Source organism: Amphiura filiformis, chromosome 10 (assembly GCF_039555335.1).
Source record: "Amphiura filiformis chromosome 10, Afil_fr2py, whole genome shotgun sequence".
NCBI classification, from domain to species: Eukaryota; Metazoa; Echinodermata; class Ophiuroidea; order Amphilepidida; family Amphiuridae; genus Amphiura; species Amphiura filiformis.
In genome coordinates this window covers 36,857,320-36,878,623 of record NC_092637.1, presented here as the reverse complement: position 1 = coordinate 36,878,623, position 21,304 = coordinate 36,857,320, and the positions used below count along the sequence as shown (strand labels likewise).

The following is a 21,304-nucleotide window of genomic DNA, read 5'->3' as shown; positions in this document are numbered from 1 at the left end:
AATTGCATCATTTGTATCTTTTATAAACAGGATTAACACATTAATCAAACATATGCTATTACATTTTAATCGTAATATTATCTGTGATGCATGTTTTTTTTTCTTGTTTTTTTTGATAAACCGATTAGTTTAAAAGTCATTGTGATTCAACATGCTATGCAGTTTAAAGACTGTGTTAGTGCAGATATTTATTTGTTCAATATGATGATTATGCTTTTAATTTAGTGTGTAATTACCGAAGTTGTGACAGGCTTGCCGTCAAAATCTCTGCTGACGGTCGTGCGGGCACGAAAACTGAGTCTCTCAGTAGCCTTCCACAACTCCACCGCTTGGCTCCCATTGACGATATGCAGTGGAGAAATGGGTTCCACGAACGTCTCGACGAGGACGGTATCCTCACCGTCCATTTTCTCAAGTAGATCTTCGACAGCGTTGGAGATGGATCCGAGGTTGTCAGCCTGATGAATGGTCACACCGATACTGGCGTTGAACTCGGAGCCCGACGGCTTCACAACAATCTGAAAAAAATAGCAATAGTTATAATAAAATCCAGAAATAAAGAAACTAGATCACACCTGACGACGCTGTCAATCAAACTCCCACATCGAACTACTTTTTGGCATCACCATTCTTGTCCTTCTTGACTTAAGAAGTGCGTTTGGCACTATATATCACGGAGTGTTACTGCATCGCTTGGGAGATATGTTGAGTGTGCATGGCATCCCCTGGCCTGATTAAGATCATATTTGTCTGACAATCTCAACACCTTCTCATTACTGGCATATCAACTTCTAGCCAACCTTTGATCTATGGCGTGCCACAAGAATCTGTTCTAGGACCCACTTTATTTGCCATTTATATGCTTCCTCTCGGGAAACTCATCCGCCAGTATGAACTCGATCTGCAATTTTATGTAGATGTCACACAGTTGTATACCATGTATACGGTGTCCAACATTTGAGGAAGGTGTAACACAAGCTGTGTCAAAGCTTGAAGACTGTGTTTCCAAAGTTTCCAAAGTTGTGGTGATCGGTTTTAGAGCACATTTTGAATTCCCATGTTGCAAATGTTATCAAGACTGCCAATTACCATCTCCACAACATTAGTAGGGCTCGAAAAGTGCTTACGACAGAAGCAGCTAAGTTAGCAGTACACACTCTTGTCCCCAGCAGATTGGACTATTGCAACAGCCTTTTGACGGGCATTAGCAAATCTCTCATCTCCAGACACACTTCAGCCAGGATAATCGCCAAGCGTAGAAATTTTGACTCGATCACTCATGAACTCGTTGCTCTCCACTGGTTCCCCATACAGCAACGCATCATTTTCAAAAGTCATCCTTTTGGTCTACACTGCTCACTAACTGTCTCCTTGTGATATCTCTGATTTGCTTCAGCCACAACCGGTTCGTCGTCAACATCATCTCCTCAGTTTCTTTAACTCAGAACCCATAGTGTGTCATTTCGGCACAGACAGATCGTTCTCATGTTTTGGACTAAAATAATGGAACAAACGTCCCATCCATATTTGAAATGCTCAGACTGTTGGCAAGAAGCTGTTATTAAAGCCATCTGCTCTAACAAGCGTATCAGATTTAATTTCATGGTTATGCCTTTTAGCGCCTTTGAAGAACTGACTTTTGAATATTGGCGCTTTATAAATTGTTATTATTGTTGTTGTTGTTATTGCTTTATAACGCGTCATTAATTTACTAAATGATGATCAGAGTCATATTGACATACGCCAATTGTAATGTTCGTTTTACATTCCAGGGAGCGGCGAGGAATTGCAACATATATAGGAGAAGTGGATTTCTTGAAGGCGTTTGATCTTTTTGACCAAACGCTTCTTATTGGTAAGAACATTAATATTATTGATATATAATACTTAAAGTCAGTATTGAAAATGTTGATGGCTTAATATTTTAGTCATATGTGAGATGGAAAAAACCCCTCTCAGGCAACAATACATTTGTTATTGAGACAAATTTTGCCCCCGAAAACCCCCTAGCAACTCACCTTCTTGCCATTGATGCCAGATTTGCCAAGGAATGTAGCGATTTCCTGCTCCACGGAAATGGCATGTTTACACACACTGCCATATTCGATCTTTTCCCGATATACACGCACGGGTTGTCAGCGTTCAACTGGTCGGTGTTCTCGGCTTTCGCACACTTGCCCAGCACACACACTCGGATGGCATCAGAGTTGGGCACCTGAGAGAGGTACATGCATAGAAAACGGTGAATTCTTTGACCGGCGTTAGTGCTACGCTAATGTTTTTTAATTGTGTTATTTGCGACTAATATCGGCCATTACATGTTGCTGATTCGCCAATTCGACGAAATGACTTGCGGCTTTCTTAACCAAACAGTTTGAAACATGGTCAGACTTAAGGCACATTAATAATTAATAATTACTAATTATTATTTTTTAACATGTACAGTAAGCCAAATAATTAAGGTACCAGTTACGTTCACCCCCTGTGTATCCTAAACAAAGGCAGATGTGTCATAATTGAACCATCAGCCAATAGCTCGAATTTAAGACCTCATTCGTTGAAATTGTTCAAGAAATAAAGACATGACGATCCAAAAACCCAAGGAAGATGCAAATATGAAAGTTGCAGTTTGCCACATTGCATGTCCTATTGATTTGTACACAAAGCGTTCGCGAACAAGAGAACTCATAGCGCCGTGCTTTCATTGATTACCACGAAAAACTAGCATCGTGCTTTCATTGATTAGAACACAAAAGTGCAACTTTTTATTTCGTATCTTCCCGGGGTATCTTCATTAGGTTTTGGATCACCGTTTCTATAATTTTCAACCAATTTAACCAAATAAGGTCTTAAATCAGACCTTTTAATTTTGACACATATGTCTTTATTTAGGATATACATGGGTGAACACAACTGCTACCAACAAACAAACACAAAAATTTACATTTTATTTATATAATACCAGTTTAAATGCTATGATGTACCTTGCGCTTGTCTTCGGTCTTAAAAGCTAGTGTCTCAGGTACGACAATCCCAACTTTGGACATGAGGTAGCGGGTCCAGAGTTTGTCGTGTATCATATCACACAGTGGTATCGAGCTGCTCATCTGACAGTCCAAGTTCCTCTGCAAGAAACAAGGATGTACATTTTAAATTCAATTCGTTTTAAATATATCCTTGAAGTCAGGGAGACTTCTCACCAATATGGTAGATCGTGGTATTTTACATATTAAGATATATAAATTATAACTAACGTAGGGGACTTATATATATCGTCATGTACGTAAGTTCATCGATTTACAATAATGAAAATAACAAATGAACAGACCACCAGTAAATCAACTGGATAAACATATTAACAGAGAACATGTAGAAGCACAAGATAAACTGCCCTGGTATATATACCAAATTAAAGTCCCTTGCCTTATTGGGGCCACTGGGGCTCTTAACCTTGGACATCTGGGGCCACATGTCAATTCTAGGTGGAATGACCCATAAGTATGCCACATAATGGGCCATGGAACCTTCGTAGTTATAGGGCTATCCATGTCAACGGTCAATGTAATGATTCTTAAATTTAATATTTGAGGCCCATACTAGATGACCCATTGGGCTTATGTATATTTGTGAACGTATAGTTAAAAATGGCATGTTCCGCATATCTACAATTGAGGCCTTGGGACCAATGACCTTTGACATCTGGGACCAAAATACGCAAGATACACATCTACAGGACAAGGCCCTTAAGTTTGCCGCATTTGAGTCTTTGTAGTTGCAAAACAAATTATGTGATCATCCAGCACAACTGAGCCCTGAAGTCGCCAATCATCATTTATGAGATATTCAACCAAAATATTCTGCTTGAAATTAGCTTTAAAAAGATTTTGACATTTAAGAAGTGAAAATCAATAAAACAGTCAATAAATCCGTTGTTTCCTATTGTTTATTGTTAAGTTCAATGGAGCATATCTCAATAGTGGCACTGGCGACATCCGGGCTCAGTTGTGGTGGATGGTCACATATGGCTCCTGCCATATATCATTTATTTTGTAGGTTATATTGTATTTTTGAACGACCCATTTGATACATTAAGGCCTTTTGAGTAATTTTGGATTGATTGATGTTGACCCATTTTAAACCCATCTATTCATTTCGACCCATTTGTATCCTTTCACTATTTACAAACTCCCTTCTTACCTCCATCTCTGAGCCCCAATCCACGAGGCCATGGGTGATGGCATTGGTGAAAAAGTTCACCAGGTAGGTCACACGTCTGGGTGGCGAGAACTCGTCAATGTACGTGAGCCCGCCCCTGTGGAACGTGATGGCCTTGTGCACGTACATGTTGAAGATACCCGGGTGGTCCTTGGAGGGTTCCTTGGACACCCATGATTGTGAGAATATTAGGTGCATGCTGTCAGACACCTGTTGTCCACCTGTAAGACACAACATGGTAGTCCCATTTAAAGACTTATTCAGTGATTTGCTCATCCGGAGGATTGTAAAAACCATCAAAATCCAGATTTTAGCACACATGTTAGTAGATGTGCTAACATAGCCTGCAAGTGAATAAGCTGAAAGACATTTTACATGAATATGTAAGTACAAAATTTAGCTTCATGTATCTGAATGGGGCACCAACTTTGCCAAAACCGATGTTTTCCTCGTTTTAAATTTGGTGAACTTATCAACAACATTTGAGAAGTTTCGAATTTTGAAAAAATGCGCAATGCTGATAGAGGTCCAGTAAACAGGTTTTTGAAAGCGGTGGACTTGAAAATCAAAATCCATCGCAAACAAAAGTATTTACACCAAACAAGCTTCTGTGGATAATAGTGAAATCAACTCACATTCCAGTAACATTCCAATGCAATCATAGGGTGTCGAGAGCATTGCTACGACGACTTGCTCTTTGTTCATTTTCCCTCTAGGCGTAGACGTCCGGTCGACTGTTTCTGGAAATCCTGTCTCGTACAGGGTGTATTGAAGAGAGTTGTAAAATATCCCAACCTCTTGTTCAGGTTTCTGTACCTATGTATTGTAAGACACGACACAACGTATGAAAGTTCTATGTAAGATTTGTAAGACCAATTTCCCAAACTTTGGCTTCGTTATGTGGATGATACTTTCGTGTTAATCAATAAAGAGACTTGCCAGCAGTAGACCAGCTCTTAGACGCTTCGGTTATGTACGATACATACATAGGAGTGGAGTTTTAAACGTGCTCAAAGTAAAAACCAGCATGTTAAAAACAGTGCGTTTATTATAAAACATTTACTGTATAAAAGCATTCTAGACTTTCTTTCGCAGGGTTACTAGTACATTATTGGGTATTACAATCGTGCATAATTATAGAAAAATTGAGGGCGCCGCTGTGAACAAATAGCAAATTATTGCTTCAGAGTAGATTAATTTAAAATTGTATTTTATATTACATGTTGTAACTATTTTGCAAATTCAAAAATTTCAAAGTCATTCACTTTAATACTATAGTAAATAAAACAAACCTGCTGTTTCTTTGTACTTGTGAATGGGGCGCCTAAGTTTACATCGGTTTCCCAGGCGATGTACGGTACATGGGTCCCGGAGGCGCTATTCTGTTCGTCATCGCCCCTCTTGGTCTCTGGTGCGAGCACCGCTAGTTCCTTCACACCGAGCTGACTATCCTCCACCTAGGAAAAGATTATACTTATATATATATTATCTAGCTTGAGAGAAACTTCTGGTTTAATATCTTTTTCCATGTGTTGAGTTGCGAAAATTGAGAAAACATGTCCACATATCTAACATATCTACAAAGAAGACATAAGTAGACCAAATTAAAGTGACCATAACATACAGTTTTGTCACTTTAGATAGCTGTAATTGAAGCTGACAATAAAGAAAAATATTGAAAATTATGTTAAATGACAAAAAAGCTGCTTCAATCTAACAAAAACTGCTGCTTGTTAGCAAAGAAAAGATAGACCAGATAAGAACTGTAATAAAATTAAAATGCCCTAAATGCAGAAATTGTTTGTATTAGAAAAAAGGACTATAAACTGAAAACGTAAAAACATGTTATGGAAATGGCATTTGGTAATTGAACACCAAGGACACTAATTAGCAAGTGACAAAAAGTGGTTGGGTATTTTTATTTGAAACTTTCAGCTCTGAGACAGAATTTAAAAGTCAATTGATACAGATGGTCCACCATGCAGATTCTCGTGCTTTTACGACCATCAGACATAACAATAGAAATTGAGTGTTTTTAAGGTTAAGATGCATTTTTATTATTGGTCATTTTGCTGTTTGTTTACACATTTGATGTTGTTTCAGTTACAATCTGTTAGCATAACATAAATCATAACACTTGCATATCGAGCTAATCTCGTAGGAGTCAAGTTAGCTCAATCGATAAGGCGTTCGACTATGGTGCGAGAGAGGTTGCGGGTTCGAACCCTGTCGGTGCCTATACGCTCACATGGAAAAATTGAGTTAGCTTGAAATTCCCTTGGACAAGGAACTCACTGCTAATTTGTCTCGTTGTAACCCGTACGAAACTCGGGGAGCTGATCCTGGTTGCAATGGTTATTTGTGGAATGTCTAGGGTGTGCGCTCTTGAAGCAGCAAAGTCCCTGAATTGTTGTTTAATGGTTTGTGGAATGATGTGGGCCGTAGTGGTCAGCGACACTGTAAAGTGTGCTGAGGCTTGTGGATCAACGTCTAGGCGTTATGCCTGTGCGTAGCGCACTATAAATCACTGCGCTTTTTTAAAATTTTTTTTAAAACATATTTTCATGTAAATGTGTTACGATTTTGTTACTGTTTCCGTTGTATCAAATCTTATTTTTGGTTCCGCGGTCACCTACAAAAATCTGGAAAAGGTATCAATATACAATATACCTTTAGTTGTAGGTGACATTTAAATGTATAATAATGTATAAACCAACCAATCAAGTTATTGAACGACCATCGCGCGTAGTGTCCTTTTTTTGTATGAAAATTACCATTAAAAAGTTCACGCATAAGATAACCACCCCTATTTCACCCAATATGCCCAAGTCAGGGACGTAGCCGGTTGTGCATCCTATATACCTTGTTAACGGCAGTCAGCATGTTGTCCTGAAAACCCTCCATTTTCAGCGATCGAAGTCTTTGGGGCTAATTCTACCGAGCTGCTGCTGCACGCACTACCACAATGTTCCCAATGCTCAGTATTGTTCTGGAAAAACAATTGTTAATGAGATGTGTGTATCATATAATAGAAACTTGACATTTCCGAAGAAATCGTGAAAAAAACAACCGATTTGTGGTTACTACGCTAGCGAAATTTCACACGTCCAAGGCAATTGTTTCTAATTTTATATTATTAAATGAATTTGTCAAACTTTATGTTATAAAATAAAAGAGCACACTTATATTGTCCATATACTAGCTTCATTTTAATGAGCAATGGCCAATTATCTTTAAATTGCGAATCTTGTGCTAGTTACTATTTTCGCCTGTTTTGTCAATATGCAACGGAGGAATGTGATCTTAAGGATACGATACATGATTTGCCGACAAGTGACTCATTTCGGAATGCGATCATGAATTTTGAAGAAAAAAAGTTTCCACAGGCTTCGTCGGGACTCGAACCAGCGATTCTAAACTTCCTTCGATTACGCGTCTAGCGCTTTACCACTCGGCCACCGTGGCAGTTGAGCGGATGGGTGTAATGATAAAATATAAATCTCATAATGCCATCTTTAGCCTTTTGTTTACTAAAAAAAGACGCGTTTTGTAAAGATAGATTAGCCGTTTTATGCATAAATAGCACGAACGTTTGGAAAAGGTTTCAAACAAATAATAAAGACACTGATGTGATGATGAAATTGCGTAAGTCGGGAATTATCTGCATCGCAATGTTTTGTTTTGGTTTTAGGAATTTGACCTTAAAATTTACGACTTCGTGACATTATCATTCGAAATCAACAAAAGATATTTCAACACTATATATCCTCATTCTTTCTCTAGAATGTTTTGTACATGTATGTGAAATAGCTTCAACAAAGGTTCGCTGCATAATGGTAAAAATAGCCTTGAACTAAAAAAGGGCGAGAGGTACCATATTTACGGATTCAGGCTAAATTTAAAATTGATATAAAACGTTTGTTTTTTGATCGATTACAAAAGTTAATTTTTGTCGTATAAAGAAATTGTATCTGGCGTGAATTACACTACAATTTTTATTCCTAGGGCTCTTTGACTTCTTCAAATAATTTTTTAATGATAGAGTGAATCCCTGGCCCTCTATAATTACGCACAAAAGATCGACCCCCCTTAATGTCCCCGAGTTTACTATTCTATACAGACATTGGAAGACTCGACCTTCAACAATGCAGTGACAATAGGTTTAGCCTGGCCATTTTGAAAGAAAACTCATAGCTGAATTAATTTCATCGCGGAGCTATTAGCGATTGGTTTTTGGCCAATGATTGGTTTTTAACCAATCGCTCACCGAGCGCGGAGTATAAGTATACAATTATTTTGTAATAGAAGCTACTCTCAGCAGTCGGGCAGTATAAAGACACGTGATTTGATGCCTATACAAACTAATTCTTTACCTGGCGTGGACTATGCACAGTGTCATCGCCCCGATATATTCATGGCAGAAATCGCCATGGTAGGTTGAATCCACAGCCACGCATGGCCATTTTGTTCCGACCTTTGAGACGCATAATGAGCCGAGGGACATCCGACTAAGGCTACTGACAATAGTTTGGCAATTGACCTCTCTGTGTGTGAGTGAGCATGTATACGCCATGCAGGGAACAAAATCTGGCTTCTTTAGACTAAATAAATTACGGGAGATATTCATCATTTTCTACCCCGGTATCCAAAGATTTATCGTCTGAACATTCAAATCGTGCATAGCACATTCACGTGTATCGATCCCGGGTATTCATTTCAGTGTCTCTGCTGTATAATGTAATTATTAACCGGGCTATGGTATGCGATGTGTCATGTTATCATTAGATCGTCAATTTTTAACATGAAGTATCTAAAATTAATATATCTACGTTATGAAGTATCTATAATTAAAAAATGCATAGGCGTACGTCAGTGAAAAAACAAAGGTCAGCCCCCAACAAACCCTAAACAAGATTTTTTCTGAATGGCCGCATTTTTACGTGTAAGAAAATCAATATCGTGTTCACTCTACTAGCGTACGTTTGGGCCCTGTTGGACTCAATGGAACGTTCTAAACGCTCTCCTTGTCGGTCAAGGTCGAATGAATTCATAAAAGGCCTTTGGATATTCTTTTTAGTAGTCCTATTAGCACGAAACAGTAGGCACGTTCAGATCTGAATATTGAAGCCTAATCGAGTCAAGTTATTTCCCGGAAGTTATTTTTTGTTATTATTATCTACCAAAAAACGTTTCAAAACGTAAAAAGGGGCCAAAGTTTAAAAATCTTTCCTGTGTGCTTTTCACCCTTTTTTAAACTTGGTCCCATTCAGTATAGTAGTAATTTCTACAATTAGGTTTAAGACTGTTCAAAAGCATAGGCTATGTATTATCAAAATCATTTGAAGGTTTATGTTTCATTATATTGCGTGTTCATAGAGAGTAGTAGAGTATTATATACAGCCTGTCTCAAAAAAAATTGTGCAAGTGGAAAGCGCCCTCTTTGGCAATTAGAAAATACCGTTGTGACATGATGCTTACATCAATGTCAAGGGCGTAGTCTTAGCTCTCAAATGCCGTTTGTTCTGTTAAATTTGCTTGATTTAATCTCGAGATATGTTTAGTTAACGACGAAAGGGTAAAATCACAATTGTGCCACTTTTACTAGGGAAAAGGGCTTTACATGTAAATTAGTGATAGCATCAAGTTTATCAAGAGTTCCTTCGCGAAATCAAAAGAATGCATGAATTACACAATACAAATTTTTTTTACTGTTTTTACTGTTTTATCATGATGCAGGAATAATGATTCTCTTTTTCCACTTAAAAAGATTAAATGATAAATAGATATTTCACATTCTGCTGTAAAATTAAATACATGTGCATGTCAATGATTTTATCATGGTAAATACTGTTCACTTAGTCACTTAAGACATGTTAAAAGACAAACAAATATTGCACACTTATATGTTAATCAACGCGTATTACTTTTTGGGAGAGAAATTAGACACAATAATGCACGCGTGCTGATGTTGATGCGTCTAATGCACAACGCATCAACATCAGCTGGCATTGATTTACATGTACAGGTCTTTTCCCTAGTAAAAGTGGCACAATTGTGATTTCACCCTTTCGTTGTTAAACAAACATATCTCGAAATTGAAACAAGCAAATTGAACAGAACAAACGATATGTGAGAGCTAAGACTGTGCCCTTGACGTTGATGTAAGCATCATGTCACAACGGTATTTTCTAATCGCCACAGAGGGCGCTTTTCACTTGCACAATTTTTTTTGAGACAGGCTGTATACTTAGCAAATTGACTGTCTGTCAACTTGCATATAGGCCCTACATCTGTACATGAGGCGCAGAATCGCACAAGACGATGAAGAATTTAACAAAGTGAGTATTTGCTACTTTTGCTTAAATCAAAATACATTATAACGTCTTTACGGAAAAACTTCAATCACGCACGAACATTAATTCATTAACTCTACAAAATGAACAATGACAACTAAGAAAACAAACAAGTAGCCTAAAGATGACTTCATATGGGTCTTTAGAAACTTTCATAAATGGGACCAAGTTTAAAAAAGGGTGAAAAGCCACACAGGAAAGATTTTTTTAAACTTTTGGCCCCTTTTTACGTTTTGAAACGTTTTTTGGTAGATATTAATTCTTTTTTGAGGTAAAAAATATTGCGCAGTAAGTGGGTTCTTTGTAGCCATGCGAGGCGAACTAGTTGGATATCCATATTTCGCGGTTAATGGTTCTTTGTAGCCCTGCAGGGCAAACTAGTTGGATATCCATATTTCTGGATGAGTGGTTTTTGAGGCTTCGAGGGCAAACTAGTTGGATATCCATATTTCGCGGTTTGTGGTTCTTTTTAGCCCTGCGGGGCAAATTAGTTCGATATCCTCATTTCGCGGTTAGTGGTTTTGACGACCCGTCATCACCCCATCAGCTGCATGGGGTAAGAATTATTAAAAAATTAATAGCTGAACCCAATAGTTCAGCGAGGGACTGGAAACGACATATTGATGACTATATATAGAGTGTATTCAATAAACCCAAGCAGAACGAGAGCTGCTAAGTAACCGTTATCCATAACCATAAACACATGCATGATCAGACAACGAGTGTTCAATTTCCCCATAGCTTCCCACGTTGTAGGCCTACACACGTCAGTCGAATTTGGCGGTGTTGGTTTGTTAGCCCTCCAAGCTATAACATCGTTCACTTTTTGTTGAACTTTGTATGTGGGCCTCACTGTAATAACATAAAGATCAGTCTGATATCATTTCAAGAGGTCACTTCACAGGATTAAGCTAAACAGCCTAATTCGGCCCTGATTTGGTAAAATGATCTAACTTGAAATTAAAATCGCTGTTTCGAGAAAAAGAGCTTTAAAGTTTGAACACTTGACGTTTTTCTTTTTGAATCAAATAAATTATTAAACAGATCTAATGTCTTAGAAAATATATAAATCTCATTATTTGGTGCAGAAAAAATTAAGAGTCCCACGTAACATCGCATGGTAAAAAGTGAAAAGTAATTGAACAAAATGGTGTTGTTCAACGATGTTTTAATATAAAATTATACACTGACTTTCGTACAAAAGTACTTTATCAAAGTGAGCAAAAACAACGGTGACACTCCCATCACGCGCCACTACAACGAGATTCCCCATATTCCGTCTGATCTTAAAGTCACTGGCCTTCTCCAAACCTCAGGTTCAGATCACTAGCGTTGGTTGAAGGAACAACATACAATCAATCAATCAATTTATTTCATCCATTCATATACATACTATATGCCATTACGGCACCCTTGTTGGCCCTGATAGCATCGGACTTAATGTCCAATTTTCTGCATTCAAACTTTAATTTCCTTTTGGTCACGCCCTGCCCATTTGGTAGATCTTCATTCTCTCCATTAGCTTCCATTATAGCAGTTTTTTGTATTAATTTCTTTCTCTCTTTCTTTCTTTCTCTCTTTCTTTCTTTCTCCCCTTCTTTCTTTCTCTCTTTCTTTCTTACCTCCTTTCTTTCGTTTTTCTTTTCTTTCTTTCATAGGCCTACTTTCGTTATTCCTTTCCTTTTTAGTTCTTTTTCTTTTCTTTATTTCTTTCTTCTCTTTTCATTTTCCTTCCTTGCTTTTCCTTTCTTTCATTCTTTCTTTCTTCCTTCCTTTCTTTCTCTCCTTCTTTCTTTCTTTCTTTCTTTCTTCCTCTTTTCTTTCTTTTTTCTTTCTTTCTTTCTTTCTTATTTTCTTTCTTTCATAGGCCTACTTTCATTCTTTCCTTTCCTTTTTCGTTTCTTTATTTCTTTCTTCTCATTTCTTTTTCCTTCCTTTCTTTCTTTCCTCCTTTCTTTTTTTCTTTCTTTCTTTCTTTCTTTCTTTCTTTCTTTCTTTCTTTCTTTCTTTCTTTCTTTCTTTCTTTCTTTCTTTCTTTCTATTTTCTCTTTCTTGTTCATTCTTGACTTTGTTCCTTTATTTTCATCAGTCTCTCTTCCTCTTTCTTTGCATTTCATTTAATATCTAAGAGTTTGTCTGCGACTGCTTTAATTTGCGTGTTGCGCCATTTCACGATTTAAATTACTATAGGCCTATTCGCCACTTGCACGGTTCCGCCATTATGCACTATATGCGGGGAGAGCCTCGAACTGGCAGCATACATGAAAGGAAGAATTACGTAACCTTACACAGAATGTTATATGACTGGTTCAATTCCCATTCATGTATGCTGCCAGTTCGAGGCTCTCCCGCACATAGTGCATAATGGCGGAACCGTGCAAGTGGCGAATGGCCAGGGCTATGACACTCTATTCACGTGGTTTCTTTTCCAACGCTAAAAGATTACGAATTTTGGTGGTTTGTAAATGAAAAGTGTCCGCACTATCGATTGATTACGTAACTGTTATGAATAATTTATTAGTTTTTCAATGCAATCGCCTCGACCCATTAATACATATTATCTGTATTTATCAAAGTACTTGGAATAGCAATCTGGTGAGTTCACTGAACTACGCCCAAATACTGATGGAGTTTTAATGGCGCTAATCCTCTCCATACACAGATGAACAAATACAATAGGAGAAGGTCAACACATATGACCTCCTATATGACATGTTATATGAGATGTACAACAACCTGAATATCATAAAGATCAGTGTTCGTTTGTGCATATGAACTGCATATTTACAATACTAAATATTACTCGTTATATATTATGTCAAATATTGGTATTATGACAACACGGTATATACATTGTATATAAAACGACTAATAGATCCTACTATCATGGCGTCAGGTCATTGGTTCATCATATCCCGTATGTTTCTTAAAATTCATTCATATTTGAGACAAATTTCTGTGCCCATTTTATAGGCGTACAGGTGAATCCGGTTTTTTTTTGTCATTTTCATTTCTTTTTGATGAAAGAATTAAGGTTTTCCACTGCACGGAGGCCACTATGTGATACTAATTTAATGCTATTTGTAAATGAATGCGGATTCCCGGTTGTTGTTTTTCCACAGTGTGACAACTGTCCACCCATCCAGACAACATCATCACATAATAAAACGTCTCTATTTGTACGATGAGTAAATATTAAACTGAACTTTGCCTTGGAACATTGTGTAAGACGGTGTAAGATTTTGTGGGCGCCCTCAACATTATTATCCTCTTTGTATCCGTAAATGACATGGCATAGACTGTGTGAATTCTATGAAGACTAGTTATACATGGGGTCATATCCATGGACACAAGTAACGATAATTGACAACACGATACGCGACTGTATTTAGGGAGGCTAACCACTAATAATTAATAATGCCGGGGAGGGCCTACTCCTGGGCGACTCGTGTGGGCAAGGACGCTTAGGACGGTGACCAAATGAGTCTCAAATTTCACCGGGGAGGGGGAGGGGCACTCAAGTATGATAATGTAGGCCTAAACGCATGTGTGGCCAACATTTTTAAACGCCCCGCTAAAACGAGTTTTACCCTACCAGCAAATTTAGGATCAATAGGCCTAAGCTAACTTAATACACTAAAGGAAGTTTTGGATGAGAAAACGGACATTTTGATGAGAAACGGCCAAAATGGTGAGAATTAAAATTTTCTCATTCTTTTGGATGAGAAACTTCCTGGTGTGTGTGTCAATCATTATTGTCTTATTAAAATCCGGGACTTTGGTTGACCTGTGCTAGACTCCAGCACATGTTAATGACGCAAAGACAGTTGTGGTAACACCATGGTCGCAGACCTGCAAAAAAGCTCAAAAACAGATAGTAATGAAACCAGTTTTTATTTTCCTTGCTCTAGCGAGTTCACAGAGAAGGTATTTCTAGTACAATGCAGCGTCGGACTCTAGCTGAGAGCATAGCCTGAGTCCAAACGGACTCCAAGAAGGGCTCTCCATACACAAATGAACAAACACAAAGGAAAGTAGTCTCCTCCGTGACCAGCTTGATTTCGATGGAGCGAAACCAAATTGGCTGCAGAGGAGACGGGTAATTTTGCCATGCAAATGAGGTGAGTGCCCTCTCAAGAATAACTACTCTCTGCTATGGCCCTAGATTGCCGAGGAGTGTGAAATGTTCCAAAGGTTAATGAACGAGAATGAAAAGAACAGATTAACTTTATCATGTGTGTCTCCCTCTGCATGAGTGCGTATATTTATGGCCTTTACAATATTTCCTTATGCATGTTCTTGTTAGGTATGGGGTATTATTAAAATAAAAAATAGTTATATTAAATGAAATCCTGGCATAAATAAATCGTCTTCATTCAATTGTGCTCTCTCTAAAGCAAGTAGAAATAGCTTGTACACTTTCAACATGGGAACACGTTTTGACGTATCTATAATTAGTAAAAAGATGTAGCTCAGCGGCCAGCCAACAAAAAGAAAATGTCTATAGTAGGCCCTTAGCTGGCCCTATACGTGAAACAAGATTTTCTCTCTGAATTGGCCGTATTTTACGTGTAAGAAAATCAATCGCATTATCGTGTTCACTCAAAAATTTAGAAATGGGCACTTCTGGGTTGGGTATCTATAGAATTTAAGTATGATATATTTTCGATGGTAAATATATTTCACTTTCAAAGTTTGTAGTTTTCATAATTGCAATTTCTGAATATGATATAAAAAGCGGTAATAAGTCTATAAATGTAAGAGTATCGGATCATTTTGAATGTTAATAAATGCGAAACGCCGTCGGTAGACACCTGCAATATCAGGGATTGCCGCGATTCTTGCAGTAGCTTTTATGAATAGAATACAATAGTGGATACAATAGCGGATACAATAGCGGAACAATAGAGCTCTAATACGGGCAAATAAACCTCGTCGCGTTTTGCTAAATTTCACTTCTTCTTTTTCATGAACTAACAGTTATTTTTTTAAACTTTTGGCAAAACTTCGACCGAAGTTTTTAATTATTCCTCAAATAATACCTAATAATCTTCCAAATATACGCCATTCTCGTGAATATCCTGGTTTCTGTAATTTTTCTGCTGGCATGATGTATCCAAAATAAGCATCTACCAACAAGTAATTACCCCCTTTATATAATGACCATTATTCCTAAACGGTTGCTAGTATGCCTAATTTGGAATATGCAATCGAAGTAGAATTTATTTCTGCGCATTATCATTATGACACCTCATTTGTTGCAATGGTCCCAATATTGATGTCGCAGCGTACATTTAAATGAAAGTAACTCAAGATTTGAAAGTTGCAGCAAAGTCCTATTACCTTGTATTCAGTGTCCATGGAAGAAAATGGTTTCTCCCGTGTTTTCTGCGCTCAGTGAATTAATTTTCTTGTGTCGTGAATTTGGAGGAGGTAAAACATATAATAATCAATAAAAAAAAATTGTCATTATTTGCATCAGTGGTCATTGTTTGCATCAGTGGTCATTGTTTACCTTTTCCCATATTAAAACATTACAATTTTAATGTTTTCCGTGACCAAGAAGGTCACAGAAGTGGAAGACCAAGACCACCTCCCAATCAATTTTGAATCTAACTTTACCATTGAAAGGACCTTGTTAGTCAGAAAACAATATTGATATCTTCATGTTTCAATTCGACATTACGTGGATAATGAGCACTGATGTAAATAATGACAATTGTTATTGATTATGACATGTTTTGATCCCTTCCAAATGCATTAAACAAAAAGAATAATCCAATGAGAGCTGATTAGATTCAATGGATACTGAATACAATAGAGGCCCTGCATTCTTTTATCGATTGGCTCCAAACAAAGGATTTGAACCGGTGTCCTTCACCGTAGTTATGGCGAAGTGCAGTCCATTCAATCAAATGTTGTCATCAACCTATTTGATCGTAGTGCAGGGTTATGTGTGTGAGACGAACTGTCACGGTAGATTGCAATCATGCTTTTGTTGAATGCATTTGAGTAGTCCGCATATTTACGGGATGATACGTCACATGCAAGGCCTCTATAGGATTTTGCTGCAACTTTCAAATCTTGGGTTACTTTCATTAAAATGTATGCTGCGGCATCAATACTGGGACCATTAATTGGAACAAATGAGGTGTCATAATGCGCAGAAATAAATTCTGTTTCGAATTGATATTCCAAATTTGGCATACTTTTTGGTAGCTGTTAAGGGGTACTACACCCCTGCCAATTTTTTTGCCTATTTTTGCACTTTTCTAAAAAGTTATAGCGCATTGGGGACAAGTAAGATATGTATATTATAGGGGAAGGACTACAACTACTGCACTGGAAATTTTATTTCAGCACAGACAATACTTGGGGAGTTACAGTCAAAAATGAGGGAAACCAATATTTGATCAATAAATCAATAACTGCTTGCTTTTAGTTGCTGAATTTTCAGTACAGTAGTTGTAGTCCTTGCCCCTATAATATACATATTTTACTTGTCACCTATGTGCTATAATTTTTGAGAAAAATGCAAATATAGGTACAAAATTGGCCAGGGGTGTAATACCCCCTTAAAGCAAGATATTAATCACACCTACCTTTACACTTTACGAAACGTAAATTCGATCTAAAGATGATTTACCTCTATATGTCCTGTATCATGCTCAGTGGATCAGGTGTAATCTCACAGTCCTATATGTATAATACACGCGAGTTCGAAAGAGCTCTTGTACGTATTAAATTATAAAAAATAATTTTAATATCTTCCCCGCAACCAACTGCATTTGCCACAAATGGTTAGTTGTAGCATATACCTGGTGTTTACACTTGATCATTGACCTGGAATCTCTACGATACTTTCGCTTAATCATGCAGAACCAAATGACCTTCAGCTTTAATTGCAGTGCATAATTATTTTTCAACCTGGCCTTGCTATTTCAAATCATTATTAATCAATCCCGACAAACTGCGTCCGGTTTTTCTGACCGCGTGTATTGAATAAATAATTAATGGAAAGGAGACCTTTAAGGGTATAAGGCCAAGTAAAAATAAAACATGTTTCACGTCCGGGTTTTCGAAAAAAAAGGAGGAAGAGGCGGCTTTTTATTTTCTATTTTTTATCGCAAAATTGGTGTAAATACCCATACTTAGAGCTGTTTTAGCGTATACAATAATGCCTGGAAAAAGGAGGAGGCCCTTTTTTATTTGCTGTTCTGAGAGTTACACCCCCTCTAATGATCACAAACCTTCCTAAAGTGTTTCTTGTATCTTAACAAGGCTATAGAATGCATCCCAACTTCCTAGACATGTTTTTTGAAAAGTTATAACTGAATTTCAAAAAATAAAAATATATTTGAGGAAACCTCAAAAAAGGAAGCGGGAGGGGACGTGAAACATGTTTATTTTTTTATTTGGCCTAATAAGGGGAAACATAATTCGTCCACGCCCGAATGTTTTTGATACTTGTAAATATTAAGCATGTTACGACGTAAGATGTTCAACATGTTCAATGGAAACTTTCTTTAAAAATCACTATAATATTTTGCAGTGAACCTTTGTTGAGCGCGTAATTTAAGCGTACATCGGGTATTTACTGCTTTGAAACGCACTTCTCTCTGACTGGCTGCTGAGGCGATCTGCTGTTGCCGAATACAAAATTATGAATGAACTTTGCCCCGTTGTTAGCTCTGACTTTGCAACATCACGGTAGTACACGCTCGTTAAAGGTTTACTGCTAAATATTATATCCTATTCTAACCAGCTCTAATAAAAAACCCTTTAAAAGGCTTTCATACACTCCTAGATAGTGAGAACCAATCAGAGCCTCCGTTAGTAAATTACTAGCCGTACATAAATATTGTATAAGTACGCGCGGTGCTTTCGGAGGCGTTCATTTTAATTGCGGGTGGATGCAATTATATTTGCTTGCCTTTTCCAACATTTTGTGTGGCAATTTTGCTATAAAAATAGCAAAAATCACGAGATTTTTTCTCGTGTATGAAATAGGTTAATAAATGCGTATCAGCTGTTGATCGAGAAATTGTACAAAATATTGCACTTGTACTGAGATGTTGATGCGTACTGAGATATTGATGCGTCTAATGCACAAGCCCCGACTTCGGGGCTTCATGATGCAGTCATGTCTACAGTAGAATTCATCTCGACCTTTGCAGGACTTAAACCCCATTAAAAGCTATTAAACCAAGATAACACTCATTGAAGCAGCTCAACTGAATAAATCAGATCTTCTCTGGTTGTGCACAAGTGTCTGTTTTCAATGTGCGACATCGCAATCGATTATAAAGGAAACGAAAGGAAACAATGGTATGTGTAGCTTTGTTTACGAAATGAGACAAAGACCTGCTTTTTGTTAACCAGCATTCTTCAAAAGGAGCAACATAATGATTGTTGACTTAACACGGTTTGGAAATAATTTCTTCATATTTTTGGTGTTATCTGTTGTTTACATATCCTTCCTAAAACACAAAAGTGCGACCCTCTCCAAACATCTAAATTAGCTAAAAATTTAGGACATATGTTACAAAACTATATTTTCTAGAACCTATTTAGAATAGTTAAGATGTAGCTTGTACCGTTTTTTTGTGGCATCCTTCAGAAGTGAGCGGTCCGATACCAATATTTTCGGTCAAATCTCCATTCAATTAACACGGGGAGTTGGCTAGCTATGCCTTGCCCTCACTCATATTTTACAAAAGTGCGACTATTTTTGAACATCTAACCTAGCTGTAATTTTAGGTCATGTTAGAGAAATATATTTGCTAGAAGTTTGGAGAATAGCTAAAATATTGGCTGGTTATTTTTCACACAGTGATGTTAACTAGGCACGTGCCCATTCTTCCAACGTACATCATTTTTAGAGGTCACGCGTCAATGGTGAGAGCACTGTATATTGTGTATAGGAAAACGGACAGTAACTGCAGTATGTGTGCATTAGACGCATCAATATCTCAGTACGTGTGCATTGTTTTGTACAATTTCACTCCCAACAAGTGATACGCATTTATTAACCTATACATAATACGGGGAGACACATTTGTCCACACCCGAAAGAGTACGAAAGGCTCCCAAAAGTAAAGTATAAATAATGTTATTGAGTGCAACATATCTTGCATAAGATCCTTTCGAAAGAGTACGAAAGGCCAGGGCCGTTCCTAGGGATTTTGCCGCCCTAGGCAAAGCCTCTCCCTGTCGCCCCACCAAAGCATACCAAAAAGTGTTAAGGGGGTTACCCCCTTAAAAACTGATCAGTTTTGACCTATTTGTAAAAGCCTACTGCCCAAGACCGTCAAAAATGGAATAAATTCGCGCGAGGCGCGAAAAAAAATGCACTATTGGGACTAAAATGGCCAAGTATGAGGTTAATTTGTCAGAAACCCACATACAGGCGTCAACATTGGGGGAGGGGGAATGATTGCATGGATCATCTCCCCTGGCAAAATATTTAGGGGAATTTATCCACCCCCATCTCCCGGGATCTACGCCTATGGTTTGCCTTCTTTTCTGTATTTCACCGCCCATTTTCATCTCCCTTTTCTCCGCCCGTTTCTTCTTTCTTTTTCTCCGCCCCGTGTCTTCTTTCCTTTTCTCTGCCCCGTTTCTTTTCTTTTTCTCAGGTCCCCCATTTTCTTTTCCGCCCTGTTTGCTGTTTCTCTTTTCGCCCCCTTTTTATTTTTCCACCCATTTGTTCTTTTTATCCGCCCTCATTTTTTGCTCCCCTTTTCTTTCTCCATTCCCGATTTTTTACCCTTTCTTGCGCCCCTCTGCATTTGCCGCCCTAGGCGACCGCCTTACCTGGCCTAATGGTAGGAACGGCCCTGCGAAAGGCTCCCATTCCCAGAACAAGTTAACTATTGTTCCTTGTTGGCAAATACTTGTGTCTTTCGTAACTGCAACATGGTTCCATACCAATTATGTTGAAACAGACTGTCCATGAGATCACAGCCTGCTTATTGTTTTCTTGTTGCTTCACCATATACACCACAAATGGTTTTTGCTGTCGAGCACTTTTCATCTTGCGATGAGTCTACTTTAAGGGGCATTACAGGTGGTGGTCCACATCTGTCACTAGCATTGTAGTGTAAGAACAGCAAAGGGTAATTGATCTTTTTTTGTCTTTCTCTATTTGACACGATGAGATGTTTCTCCACCACTCAAAGTTTCTTCTAATCTATCGATATTATCATAGACTAAGACTTTTGAATCCGTGCGTTAACTTGGGCTGGTTGGGGACATCTTCCTCAAGAGACAGCTTCTGCTTCTCTCTGTTTCATATATCGATCATTATCGATCTGTGGAGCTTAGAGTATGTCCTACATAATATGACATGTTCTACATATGAACATATGACAAAACAATGACCCTTAGTTTGGTGAAAACCGCATCTCCATCGAGATATGGTGGTCTATACATAATTCATTATGATCTTTTGACCTTTCCCCCTGTATCCTTCAAACTACGGATCAGATATAATCATGACAATACACTTTTTAAATCAGTTTGATGATACAGTAAATTTGGGATATAATTCACATTGATCAGAGAAGTTTTATTTTTTTGCCCTATATGACATATGCTGATGACCTTTGATGACACCTAGTTGGTGATAGCTTCCCATCTAGAATGTCTATGATGCATTTTGCATATGCCCATGGGTTACCCACATACTGGTAACAATTTCATTTTGTACCCTTCTTAGGTAGACGTGACCCTTC

General features: G+C 37.8%; 1 protein-coding gene across 1 annotated transcript in view; it reads right to left on the bottom strand.

Annotated features, from left to right (window-relative positions):
* The window catches only part of LOC140161830 (carnosine synthase 1-like), a 35,249-nt gene extending 17,796 nt beyond the window's left edge, over positions 1–17,453 (bottom strand). Inside the window, exons 1-8 of the mRNA XM_072185126.1 lie at positions 17,171–17,453; positions 7,078–7,204; positions 5,508–5,672; positions 4,851–5,031; positions 4,198–4,436; positions 2,985–3,125; positions 2,027–2,215; positions 237–518 (exon numbers count right to left, since the gene is read on the bottom strand). Of these exons, the coding sequence (XP_072041227.1) occupies positions 237–518; positions 2,027–2,215; positions 2,985–3,125; positions 4,198–4,436; positions 4,851–5,031; positions 5,508–5,672; positions 7,078–7,119 (1,239 nt within the window). The 5' untranslated portion in view covers positions 7,120–7,204; positions 17,171–17,453. The remainder of the gene's footprint in view (positions 1–236; positions 519–2,026; positions 2,216–2,984; positions 3,126–4,197; positions 4,437–4,850; positions 5,032–5,507; positions 5,673–7,077; positions 7,205–17,170) is intronic.
* Between the last annotated feature and the right edge of the window lie 3,851 nt (positions 17,454–21,304).